This window comes from Odocoileus virginianus, chromosome 3 (genome assembly GCF_023699985.2).
Source record: "Odocoileus virginianus isolate 20LAN1187 ecotype Illinois chromosome 3, Ovbor_1.2, whole genome shotgun sequence".
NCBI classification, from domain to species: domain Eukaryota; kingdom Metazoa; phylum Chordata; class Mammalia; order Artiodactyla; family Cervidae; genus Odocoileus; species Odocoileus virginianus.
In genome coordinates this window covers 7,895,273-7,909,446 of record NC_069676.1, presented here as the reverse complement: position 1 = coordinate 7,909,446, position 14,174 = coordinate 7,895,273, and the positions used below count along the sequence as shown (strand labels likewise).

Below are 14,174 nucleotides of genomic sequence, written 5' to 3'. Positions count from 1 at the left end.
GATGGAGGAGCCTGGTAGGCTGCAGTCCATGGGGTCGCGAAGAGTCGGACATGACTGAGCGACTTCACTTTCACTTTTCACTTTTATGCATTGGAGAAGGAAATGGCAACCCACTCCAGTGTTCTTACCTGGAGAATCCCAGAGATGGGGTCACACAGAGTCGGACACGACTGAAGTGACTTAGCAGTAGCAAGGAATATATAAATGCTACCCAGAAATTTCAGTTCACAAGCTTCCCATGGACCAATAGACTTGGGGTTCCTTCTTGGTATGGCCACTTTCTGCCCTATATTTAAAGAAATATTTTTAAAAGTCTGAGAGAGACAGAGAGAGAAAGAGAGAGAAGAATGGACATATGGGCCTTAGGGGGAAATTATATATTAAGCCTGAATGGACCCTTCAGACAATGTGATGAATTAAAACTTCCTTGCTTTGGCAACATTCCAACTCCAGTTATATCTCCTTGATGCCCAGAAAAGATAATTAAAAAAAGAAAAAATACCTTTATGACTTTGATAGAAACGGCGATACATTTATGGCACAAGACACCTAACAGATTGAACAACCCAAAAGATAAACAAGCAAAGTGCATAAAACAATTCACAAAATGAACCAAACAAACTGCAACCAAAGGTGGGTACGCTTTATATGAGGCAGTAGAAGACCTGTTTTTCTTGAGTCTGACTCACTTATTTGAACAATTTTTTTTTTCCATCCCATAGAGAAAGAAGTGAGCTTCCTCGGTGGCACTAGTGGTAAAGAACCCGCCTTCCAGTGCAGGTTAGACCTAAGTGATGCGGGTTCAATCCCTGGGTTGGAAAGATCCCCTGGAAGAGGGCACAGTAACCCACTCCAGTATTCTTGCCTGGAGAATCCCATGGACAGAGAAGCCTAGTGGGCTTCAGTCCATAGGGTCGCATAGAGTTGGACACAACTGAAGTGACTTAGCACACAGCACACACACACACACAGAAGGAGGTAAGCTCTGTCTCAGTTTTCTTGTGGGGCATCTTGTGTTTGTTTTTCTTGAGCTTTTGGCTTTATCTTACTCCTTAAGTAAATTTGGTGGGCATATCCCAGTTCTCATCAATTAACATGCAAAGGGCTTTCCAGACCACACTCTACAATTTCTACAGATTCCATGACAGTTCACCCATTCACCCTGGATAAATTTCTTCATATGATTTATGCCTGAGGACATTATGTATGACATCATTTACTTCATTATACTGTGACTTTGCCATTATAATGCAAAATCCTAATCATCTGAGACTTCCTTCAGCTGCTTTGTTCACTATCACATTTTCGAAAAGGTATGTGAATACATGTGCACTTGTATAGGATCATATTTAAGTATAAATGAAGTTACAAAATAGAAAGAATGGCAATGAAAATGCGTCTGGCTTAAATACAATAGCAATGAATCAACCGTATTTTTTTTTAAGAAATCAAATAGAGCATCAAAAACTAACTGAAAATTATATTTAAATGGTAACTGTTTAATGAAATCACATAGATTGGAAATTAAATTGGGAAATGTGTAGACATGAAATGATATAATATATAATGTCCTAGAATCATTAGGCTTATGTTCAAATTTTACTGAATGTGCTTTATGCATCCCATTCCTTCTTCTAATTGGACTTTAATTAGTATCATTTCATTGGCAACACTGAGCCTTATGTTACTGAGGTCAAACTTTGCTTTTCCTTTAGTCCTAACTAAATACATTTATTTATGAATCAGGGTAGCAAACTATCACACTAACCTCTGGTATCTGAGCTAGGTTGGATTCGCTCACAGTTGACCTCAGATGAATGTTCTAGGCTTGCATTCTAATTCTCCCACAGCATCTACTGGGCTCTCAGACTCACCTGGATGGGAATTGAGAGAAAAGTCTTTGTGTGGAAATTCAAATGCCTCCTGGAAGGTTGATATTGGTAATTGAAGCTCTGTCCCCACAAGACAGCTGGAGGGAGAGAAGGACTGTTTTACAGTCAGACTCAGGTCTCCAACAGAAACATGTTCTATGTCATCCAAGATTTCTCAGGCTGAGGGGACTGCAGCAGAGACACTTTATAGTTCACTTAGCTTCTATTAGGCATTTTTCAGTTGTAACACCCATACTCTGTACCTGATTTCCCTAGGGGACAGGGGTCTGGACAGAAAGGAAAATTTCTCTGTTCCTAAGAGACCAGGTTACAAGGCAAGTGAATTCTGTTTTTATTATTCCTTCTCAATTCTCCTCCACCCAAAGGCTTGTCAACTACAAATTGGCACTTGCCAAAAGCATTTGCCAGTGAAAACAAGAAGGGATTTGCCACCTGCCTCTGCTGACTTTGAACCCTGTGTTGTTGCAGCTGTTGACCTTCAACACCCGCTGAGGGAGTTTAGGGTGCAGTGAGGCACTCTGTGCTCCAGGGAATCTGGTGGGACAGGTCTTTAGATAGCTAAATATTCTCAGGAACTGATTTCATGATCTCAATCTTTGCATCTTCTTTATATCTAGAAAAGCACTGAATCCCTCTGTAGTAACATCAGCTCCTTCTGACTAGTAGAAAACCTTCTGTAAAGCAGTTGGTTGCATTGAACTCCCCCTTCACCAAAATCTTATATTTTGACCTTCCCCAACTGCCTCTATGGAGCAGTCTCTCAGAGATATCTGAGGTGCTGTCTCCTGGATTGCAGTCCTCATTTTGTCCCTAAATAAACCTTAACTAGCAACTATCACATTGTGCATTTTTTTAAGTCCACACTCTAGTATTAAAGGCAAAAAGTTGACAGACTTGAGATGAAAGTATATACAATTGGCATATTTAAATGGGCATTATAAAAGGGTTACATCTCTTTTGTTTGATTATATTGTGGAATAAGCATGTTTCACTGGTAATGCTTCTCCTGTGTGGTACTATAAGTCAAGGCATATAAATCTACACTCAACAACTCTTAATTGAACTTGCTAAAGGAAACCAATAGGGTGACCTGAGTCATGTGTGCATGTGTGAGTATGTGTGTGTGTATGTGTGTGCTCACTCACTCTTGCCTGACTCTTTGCAACCCCATGGACTGTACCCCACAAGGCTTCTCTCTCCATAGAAATTTCCAGGCAAGAATATTGAAGTGGGTTACCATTTCCTACACCAGGGTATCTTCCCAAACTGGGATCAAACTCTCATTTCCTGTTGCTCCTGTGTTGGCAGACGGTTTCTTTACCACTGAGCCACCTGAGCCATACAAGCTAGTAAAAAATGGAAACTAACATTCAAGACCAATAAAGATTAAAAAATAATGATTTTGCTCTGGAATGAACTGGTAAACTTGGAAGATCTTTGCTGAATGCCTTAAACAAACCCTTGAAAGTGAAAGTGTTAGTTGCTCAGTCATGTCTGACTCTTTTTTGAACACATAGACTGTAGCCCACCAGGCTCCTCTGTTCATGGAATTCTCCAGGCAAGAATATTGGAGTGGGTAGCCATTCCCTTCTGCAGGGGATCTTCCTGACCCAGGGAGTGAATCCAAGCCTCCTGCATTACAGGCAGGTTCTTTACCATCTGAGCCACCAGGGGAGCCCCAAAACCTTTGAAGGTGTTGGGAGAGAGTGTCATTTCCTAGGTTCTGTCTCGCTGCAGCAAAAATTTGAAGTGACAGATGGATCTGTGTTATAGCTCAGTTTTATTACAAAAAACAAAGGATAGTACACCCTCGAGGAGTGAGGGTGGGCAGACCCAAAAGACTAAGAGAAGAGAGGCTCCAATTCTTCTAAGCTTCCTCCTTTTACACATTTGTCTCCTCCCCCCAAGCCTGCCCTATGTAAATTGGGCTGGCCAGGAGGGCTGTTTGTTTTACCTGAGGTCCTCACTCCGATCCTTGGACCTTCCTTTGTTCTATTTTCACAGGCTTTTCCCTTCTTTGTCTTTTAGCTTCCATCATTGTGGACTCCTTTTTCCTGTTCTAACTACCTATTATTCCCCCTTCAAGAGATGGGAGGCCCAATTCTTTGGGAACACAGGCATCGAGATCTCTATGGCTACTTCCTGTTGAAGTGGGATGGTGAGGGGCATGGGGCCTCCCCCTCTTGCTAGTCTCAAGCTTCAGAGTCCTTATAGCTCTGTCCATCTGAGGATGAGTGATTTTCCATGGTCCGGTGGTTTTCTATATCCTTGTTGAACTAGGACTGCATGTTGTAGCTTGTTGACCTGGGCAGAGACAAAATGAGTTAGATAATTGATAATACATGAAGCAATCTTATGGTGACCATGGGGATTAGGATGGCCATTAGCCAACTTCAAATTTCCCCTTGCCAGGAAAAGGACCCCCCAAAGAGACTGTAGTCACCCCCAAGAACTTTCCAGCTCATTCTTTGAGATCCTGTAGGGCCTGAATGTTTTTCTTGAGGACTGTGAGACTCTTTAATTTGGCTGGAGGTGTTTACTCAGAAGTAGCATGTCTCATTCAAGATGGCTCAGGTCCCTCCTTGTTCAAGGATCAGGAGATCTATCTCCTGTCTATTTTGGAGTACAACCTCCAAGCTGTGTTGGCTCTTTAGAGCTGACCTCAGAAATCTTATCCCCAGAAACTTAATTTCAGGGACATTCATTAGAATGGCACTCATTTGTAGTCCAGGATAGGTATCTGAGATCTCCTATGGGCTCACAGTGTATTGAGTGTGTTTTCTTCTGTTCTCTTCCACGATTTGACTCTTGAGTAGTGAACCCAGGAGTCATGTCCTGGTACCTTGACTGCTGTGGGGGAAGAAAGTATTACAGGGTAGAGGCCCTTCCATGTGGGCTGGAGTTGAGCCTTTGGAGATCCATTCTTCCAGACTCTAATTAGGCCTTAAGTTCCTGGAGCATATAGCAGTGACTCTTTAGAATCTTTTGGGTCCTGGTTGATACCCCACAAGCATATATCCTGTTGGAATTGCCCAATGGCCATGGTATAAGACCAGAGGGTCTGAGCCTCTGAATCTAGGAAGAGGTCATTGACATAAAAAAAAAAAAAAAAAAAAAAGGTCTCCCATATAGCATCTCATAAAGACTAAGACCAACCTGTTCCTTAAGGGCCTTATGGGTGCAGAGGAGAGCTACTGGTAAAGCCTCCTTCCATCCCAGGGAGTCTCCTGGGTTATCTTTTTTATCACTGATTTTAAGAATTGGTTGGTTCTTTTCACTTTTCCTGAAGACTGAGGCCTCCAGGCACAATGGAGGTAACAAATAGTGCCCAATACTTTAGAGACCCCTTGGGTGACCATAGAAGTAAATCATGTCTCACTGTCACTCTGCAATTACCTGGACAGACCAAATCTTGGAATGATTTCACGGAGCAGCTTTTTACCACATCCTCAGCCTTCTCAGTCCAGATGGGAAAGTCTTCAATCCATCCTGTGAATGTATCTATCTTAACTAATAGATATTTATACCCTTGAGAAACGCATCTGGGTGAAGTCCATCTGCCAGTCCTCTCATGGGTAGGTCCCACACCGTTGGATGGGCTGGGCCAGCTGGGATCTTCAAGCTCCTTGGGGGTTGTTTAATTGGCAAGTGGGACAAGAGAAAACCTGTTCCTCTGAAGGAACTTTCTAGTAATCTTTGGAAGGCCTTTTCCCCAAAATGAGTGGTAACATGTAAGGAGTTCACCAACTTCCATTGAAGGTTCCCAGGCAGAAAAAGGAGTCCCTCCTTTTGGAACCACCCCATATGGTCTTCTTGAAAGCCTTCACTCTTAGCTTTAAGAGTCTCACCTTCAGTAAATGAAGGAGTTTCTGGCAAGTTAGTCTGTAGAGCTAAGGTGGCAATCCCTATTAGGTCATGATTCTATTATGCTGCTCTCCTAGCTGCCTGATCAGCTGCTTGGATCCCTTGTGCCACTTCCATGCTCCCTTTTTTACAGTGGGAGACTGAAACCTCAGTGGGCAGATGGACTGCCTCCAAGAGTCTAAGGATTTGATCACCATATTTGATTGGGGACCCTCAGGTGGTCAAGTGGCCTCTTTCTTTCCAAATAGCTTGTGCATGTAGCACCAGAAAGGCATACTTGGAGTCAGTGTAAATGGCTCTTCTTTTCCCTTTTCCCAGCTCTAAAGCTGGAGTCAGGGCTATGAGCTCAGCTAATTGGGCTGAAGTACCTGGTGGCAGAGGTTCAGCCGCTATGGTCTCAAAATTGGAGACTACAGCATACCTAGCTCTTCTTTTTCCATCCAAGACAAAGCTGCTTCCATCAGTGTACCAGATTTCCTCAGAATTGGTCAGAGGATCTTCCGGCAATCCCTCTTAGGGTTTTGTCCAGTGGTCCAAGGTTTCTAGGCAAGAGTGAAAAGGGAGAGAGCCCTTGGGGGTAGGCAGGAGGGTAGCTGGGTTAAGAACCTCACAAAGGGACATAGTCAAACCTGGATTTTCCGTCAGCACTATTTGATATCTGAGGATCCTTTGATCTGAGATCCATAAATTGCTTCTCCCATTCAGAAGTTGTTTCACTTGGTGGCTGGAAAAATAGTTTGGCCCCAAGAGAGAGTTTAAAGCATCTTCTATCAGGGCTGCAATAGCTGCAAGATTTCAAAGACAGGAAAAGATCTCTTCCCAATAAGGGAGTAGGACACTCAGGGACCACCAGGAACTGGTGGGAAAATATTGGTCCATCCCAGCAACAAAGTGCTCAGGTGAATCTTTTTGTTAGGTGTTTTTCCAGTAGCACCCAAAATGGTACAGGTTTGGTGGGAGAAGGCTCTGGAGCAGGAGGTCAGGACAGAGTAGGTGGCCCCTGTGTCAATCAAGAAATTCTCAGGCCTACCTGCCACATCCAGTTGCACTCTTGACCTGATTCTTGGCACAAAGAAGATTAAGGACAGAAGAACCCCCACCTGCTTGGGCAATAGCTACTAGGGCACCACAGATAGTGAAGCCTTTGGGACAACCTGGGGCACCCACTGCTGCTCACCTGTTCACAGGGGTTTCAAGAAAACAAGAAACAAGAGATTGTAAAGGAATTAGGATTTTTTTAGCCATATGTCCTTCCAGCCATAGGGGTGAGGTCTTCCTACCCCAACCGGAGGTCTTCTGGAATCTGAGACTGAGCCATGTGAGCTTTCTGCTGAGTTTGCTTTGGCTGTTCTGGTTTCCAGCACACGAGGCTTCTTGTCACTTCCACTGTGCTGGGTTTTCTTCATGTTCAGCTTCCACTGCATGAGCTTTCGTGGAGTTGGGCTTCTGCTGTGCTTAGAAGCCTTGGAGCCAAGGCTGTTTCAGCCAGATTAAAGCCAAGAAACGGAACCATAGATGTCTGGGGAGTGTGTAGTTTCCTCGTTTCTGTCTTGCTGCAGCAAAAATTTGAAGCAATGGATGGACCAGTGTTATAGGTTAGTTTATTATGAAAAACAAAGGATAGTACACCCTCGAAGATTGAGGACGGGCAGACCCAAAAGACTAAGAGAAGAGAGGTCCCAATCCTTCTAGACTTCCTCCTTTTATACATTTGTCTCCTCCCCACTGAGCCTGCCCTATGTAAATTGGGCTAGCCAGGAGGGCTGTTTATTTTACCTGAGGTCTTCACTCTGGTCTTTCCGCCTTCCTTTGTTCTATTTTCATGGGCTTTTCCCTTCTTTGTATTTTAGCCACCACCATTTTGGACTCCTTTTCCCTATTCTACCTACCTAACAAAGGCATGATAAATTAAACTCTAAAGTTCCAGAACATGCAACACATAAAATTCTGTTTAGTTAGAAATCTTGTCACTGAAAAAAAAAAAAAAATCATTTAGCTGACAGACATGTTCTTTGAAGAACTAAAAGCCACTGTCCTTTCTCTTGCAAATCTCTACAAACCAGAATGTAAATATTGCAGGGAAGAGCCAATTCTGACTTCAGGTCAGATCCTTTACTTTAACATTTGCTTACCTGTACTTTTGTTCACTAAAAGGGTACTGTTTATACACAATGACCTGCCTCAAGGAACCCTGCCCCTCTGCCTGAATATTAACTCAAAGTGCCTTTGTTCAGGACTCTGTTCACCTGTGGATGGCTAGAGGAAAGAAGAAATTAATTTATCCCCTTCTAAGGCTTGCCGTTTTAGGAGATATTTTCAAGATTATTGGACTTTTTACTTTGCTTCCTCACCTCCCCCCACCATCTTTATTCTATAAAAACAAAACCTGGCATCCAGCTCCCATAAAACAGTTATTCATAGCATTAATCTGTCGTCTTCTTGGTCTCAACACTGTCTCTTTCAGATTTATTGGCAGCAAGTAGAGTGAGGTCGGACTCAATAACAGGTACACTCCACAAGGACCTGAGACTGAGCCTAATTAGCTCTTTCAGCAAGACCTGAAACCTACGGAAAAGGGGGTAGTTTTAAAATTGAAACTGCTAGGAATACTCCCTCAGCCAAACCTCACAAACAGTAAAGCCTTAGTCATCTGAACAAGCAATTTTAATTTGTCTTCCAATTGTTTGTAAACCAGTAAGTTTACCCCATGGACTATATAGTCCATGCAATTCTCAAGGCCAGAATACTGGAGTGGGTAACCTTTCCCTACTCCATGGGCTCTTCCCAACTCTAGGATCAAACCCAGGTCTCCCATGTTGCAGGTGGATTCTTTACCAGGTGAGCCACAAGGGAAGCCCAAGAACACTGGAGTGGTTAGCCTATCCCTTCTCCAGTGGATCGTCCTGACCCAGGAATCAAACTGGTGTCTCTTGCACTGCAGGTGGATTATTTAACCACTGAGCTATCAGGGAAGCGGCTTCCCAGGTGGCTCAGTGGTTACAGAATCCACCTGGAAATGCAGGAGATGTGGGATTGATTGCTGGCTCAGCTTGGGACAGTCCCTTGGAGAAGGAAATGGCAACCCACTCCAGTATTCTTGCCTGGAGAATCCCATGGACAGAAGAGCCTTAACGGTTACAGTCCACAGGGTCACAAAGAGTTAGATGTGACTTAGCGACTAAACAACACAGGTGACTTGAAGCAGTTGATCAGATATATAGTTTTGTGTTCGATCATTGATTGTAATAGTGCAACTCTAGATATGGGAAAATGCAACAAAGGAAAACATTTCCTGGATCAAAATAGATAAGTAAGACAGGATCCAGAGAATCTTTTAATTTACCAACAGGACCTGGAGAAGAGGAGAACAAGAGACCTACAAATATCTTGTGTTCTAATCAAAGCACACACCTGACTCAGTTCGTAATTTTGGATCAAACACCTAGTGCCAAAAATTTAGAAGGGGGATCATAACTGCAGAGTCTTCATAGGATGGACTTTTGCGAAAAATAAATGAGACTATATCTATAAGATTCTAAGCCCAGTCCACAGTGTATTAAATGATCTAAATTTATCTCATATAATTACCAAAAGTTTAAAAATAAGGGACTAAATGCCAGCTCTTCACTTCTATTATAGTAAAAGCATGAAAATCCTAGTTGATGGGTCAAAAGCATTATGAAGCCAAAGTTTATTTTACCCATGGTTTTAAAACAAAGGAACACAGCTCACTAAATTATTGAAGAATAAATAGTAAGTTTCTGGTGGTATCAGGAGCTATGTTCCCATCACAAGTCAATACTTTTGAGACCCAAGTGAACTAGTCCAGACAGGTTCTCAGCCTTACATTTGAATAAAACTTGGATTCAGGGTTGTGGAAAGTTAAAATGTTAGAACTCTGAAAGCCAGAAGAGTTCAGGGAGTAGGAAAAAGAACTGGATTTACCTCACTTTTAACTTGGTCTCTTGAGAACACAAATCAGCAGGAAAAATTTCCAGTTTTATTCAAACAAGTCGCTTGGGGAAATACCCTCAGAGCTTGGAGTAACAGTGGAAAACGTATTAATGAGCAGATGTAATGAGCCAATACAGTTAACATACAGAGCTGTAAATATCACCACAGCTACAGTATCTGAGTGTGTTCAGCCTTAAGCTGGGGAAGGTATAGTTTTTGCACTCGAATTCCTAAGACTGTCTCAGGAACTCATGCTTCATTCCTTTCTTCTTTCTCGTCTGGAGACAGAGCTTCAGTCTCCACCATCCAGGGAGGCACCAGCTTCCACACAGAGACCTTCATCTCAGATATCCCCTCCAGGTGAGTCTAAGGGCTCCATAGACACTGCTGGAGAAAGTCAGAGGGAAGGAAACCCAAGAACATTTACCTGAAGTCACATGAAAACCCAAACAGCTGACCAAGAGCTGAGAGATCTCCATGTTTATTTGCTTGATTGACTAATTTATAATCAATTTATTTATTATGTTAAATAGAGAAGTATCTATTGGATTCATCAATTCAAGGTTTTTTGTTGCCAATTAAATTTGAGAATGAAAATTTAGTTGAATGAGACTCAAGAAGGGAGACAGTGCTGTCAGTAAAATTTTATAATTTCCAAGAGATTTGCAGTTTAGGGAAGTAGGAAAAGAGACTAGCAGACATGGAGAGATTTGCAGTGAAGTGATGGCATTTTATTAATTTACTTTTAATATTTAAGATAAGGTATGTTTGAGAAGGCTCTATATTCATTAGGAAGATCCAGATCAATGGGCTTAGCTCCTGCCTTGTAACTACAGTTCTTGAAATACACTTCTCATAGAATCTTCTCTCACACAGAGTATTCACTTGAAAATATTGCATTTAACTGTATCTCTTTTATGTTTTGGGGGGGGTTTGTGTAATTTTTACAATGTTGTGTTTTCTGCCATACAACAATGCAAACCAGCCATAATTATGCATACACCCCCTCTCTCCCAAGCCTCCCATTTGACCCAGCAATCCCAATTGGATATATATCCTGAGAAAACCATAATGGAAAAAGACGCATGTACTCCAGTGTTCATAACAGCACTATTTACAATAGGCAGGACATGGAAGCAACCTAGATGTCCATCAACAGATGGATAGATAAAGAAGATATAGTACATATTTACAGTGGCATATTCCTCAGCCATTAAAAAGAATGAAATACTACATTTAATATGCAAACGGTCATATGGTAAAGGGCCTTGCTTCACAATTATTTCATTACTTGGGAGGCTGAATATATTTAGGGATTTTTGAGCCCTTTATTTTCTGTACTGAAAACTGTTTCTGCATGTTTTTTGTTTTACATACTGGTACTTGAATGCTGTTATTTTTTCTGTTTCTTTTTTTTTTTTCCTTCTTTTTTGCTGTACAATTTCCTTTATAATTTATTTCATCTCAAGCTGTGAGATAAAAGCCCAAGAACTGTATTCCATCCTGCAGAAGGGGAGAATGAAACATATTTTAAATACCTTGAGGAGTCTTCTTGCTAAAAAAAAGAAATACATGCAACTTCTCTCTCCCCACTCTTTCCCTCCCCATCACAGGTATATCAGACACCGTTTCACTCAAAACTGCTAACCCTGGTCTGAATTCCCTATTCCAGTCTCTCTTTTTTTATGTTTTATGCATTCTTTCAAACAATTATAATTTTTGAAAGACTTTGCTAATTTCCTTTTAATCCTTGTATGTATGTGTAATGTATTTGTTGGGTTGTGTGAGGGTTTATAAATTGCGAGTGGTCAAATCTATCAGTTGGTCACATTTCGTCTTTCCTCCCACTGCTCCTTAAACATAGAAAGTTCTACATTTGCAGTAGTGTAAAAAAAAAAAAAAAAAACTTTAGATTCATTGCTTCTTTTCTTTTATTTTTATTCTCTTTTTTATTTTTAGTTGAAGGATGATTGCTTTACAATATTGTGTTGGGTTCTGCCATACATCAACAGGAATCAGCCATAGGTATACATATGCCTCCTCTCTCTTGAACCTCCCTCCCACCTCCCACCCCATCACAACCCTCTAGGTTGTCACGGAGCACCAGCTGTGGGTTCCCTTCATCATACAGCAAATACCCACTGGCGATCTATTTTTACATACGGTAATGTATATGTTTCCATTGCTTGTTATTCACTTACTTTTTTTCTTACTGCTACCTTTTGCCTTCAGTAGATCTATTTTTAAAATATTAATCAAGTGCTGCCATCTTGTGGAACATATTTTTTTACATTCAACAAAGATCACATATATTTCTCATAAGGATGTTTAAATACATATATATTTATACTGACTGAAATTACAATTTTAGTTACTGCTTCCCCTGTGTGTGTGTGTGTGTGTGTGTGTGTGAGTCACTCAGCCATGTCCAATTCTTTGCAACTCCATGGACTGTAGCCCACCAGGCTACTCTGTCCATGAAATTTTCCAGGCAAGAATACTGGAGTGGGTTGCCATTTCCTTCTCCAGGGGATCTTCCAAGCCAGAGATCTGCAGTGCAGGCAGAATCTTTACTGTCTGAGCCATAGGAAAGCCCACTGTTTCCCATACTACTTTTTAAAAATATATATATTTCATTTGCTTGTCCATTTCAATTATATACAAAACTAGTATTAGTGTGACCGTGGTTATTTTATATTTTTCTTTCATAATTTCATCTTTTTTTATCATAATTTCATCTTAATTTTTAGTTCAATTTTGTTTAGCCAAGTTGTTTCCAATGCACTATAATTTAAACAGGTTTTATTTCCAGTGCCATTCTTTTTATTTTATAAATTTTATTTTCTAAAAATGTGTTTCTTTGTCTATGCATACACTGGTGAAACCAGAGTGAACAGAGCAGGTGAGGTCCTTGCCCATCTGTTTCTCACATTTTAATGGAGGAAGAAGCTGTGGTCCCTTGAGTCTGAACACCTTGCTGCTGTTCTCTCTGCAACCTGTCTCTTCTGCAGAACTGTTTATTCATATTGCTTTTCCCTTGGCAGGAACTTGTCTTTTAAAAAACAAACAAACAAAAAACAAACTATTCCTCAATGGCTGCAATTGATTAGAAACATTTTGGACTATATCCTAGAGCAAAACATACCTTTTACATGTGATCCAGCATGCATGCACATTTAAACAAAAAAAAAAAACATGCATCATATGCCAACAAACACGCACAGAGCTAAACAAAGTAAACCAAAACACCTTTACTATGTTTGAGGCATTCTGAATTTCTCACTAACAGTGTAGAGTACATGACTACTAGAGGAAAAGCAATGTGGAATAGGCATTCCTATTCTGAGATGGTACCAGGGATCCCTCGAAATGGAAATTCCATACAAAAGCTATGGATATGGATTTTTGAGTGCAAAATATAAATCATAGAATTTCAACTGTGTCTGAAATGCCAATCTTTGAGAAAATTAGCTGTAGTATTTTGTTTTTTCTGCCTGTTAAGTTCACCACATGGAGCCAGGGAATGAGACACAAATTTCAGAATTTCTTCTTCTGGGATTATCAAAGAAAATAGAACTTCAGCCCCTTATATTTGGACTTTTCCTCTCCATGTACCTGATCACTGTGATTGGAAACCTGCTCATCATCCTGGCTGTCAGCTCAGACCCCCACCTCCACACCCCCATGTACTTCTTTCTCTCCAACCTGTCCTTTGTAGACATCTGCTTCACCTCCACCACCATCCCAAAGATGCTGAAGAATATACAGACAGAGAACAAAGTAATAACCTATGGAGGCTGCATCACCCAGATACACTTTTTCCTGCTCTTTGCCACAATGGAAATCTTCCTCCTGACCGTGATGGCCTATGACCGCTTCGTGGCCATCTGTCATCCTCTGCACTACACAATCATCATGAACCCCTGGGTCTGTGGACTGCTGGCTCTGATGTCCTGGATGATGAGTGTCCTGAATTCCTTGTTACAGAGCTTAATGGTGTTGTGGCTGTCCTTCTGTACAGATTTGGAAATCCCCCACTTTTTCTGTGAGATTACTCAGGTGGTTCAGCTCGCCTGTTCTGACACCTTTCTTAATGACATTGTGCTATATTTTGCATCTGTGCTGCTAGGCAGTGTTTCCCTCACTGGTATCCTCTACTCTTACTCTAGGATAGTTTCCTCCATACGAAGAATCTCCTCAGCTCAGGGGAAATATAAAGCATTTTCTTCCTGTGCATCTCACCTCTCAGTTGTCTCCTTATTTTACTGTACAGCCTTAGGAGTGTATCTTAGCTCTGCTGGTACCCACAGCTCACAGTCAAGTGCCACAGCCTCGGTGATGTACACTGTGGTCACACCCATGCTGAACCCCTTCATCTACAGTCTGAGGAACAAAGACATAAGGAGGGCTCTGAGAAGAATCATTGGCATGGCCCTCTATACGGGCCAATTGTTCCTGGGCTGA

General features: G+C 41.5%; 1 protein-coding gene across 1 annotated transcript; it reads left to right on the top strand.

Annotated features, from left to right (window-relative positions):
- Positions 1-13,217: 13,217 nt before the first annotated feature.
- LOC110146138 (olfactory receptor 7A17-like) lies at positions 13,218-14,174 on the top strand. Its single transcript, XM_020906821.2, has one exon. It carries the CDS (start codon positions 13,221-13,223, stop codon positions 14,172-14,174), a length of 954 nt encoding a protein of 317 aa, XP_020762480.2. The 5' UTR covers positions 13,218-13,220.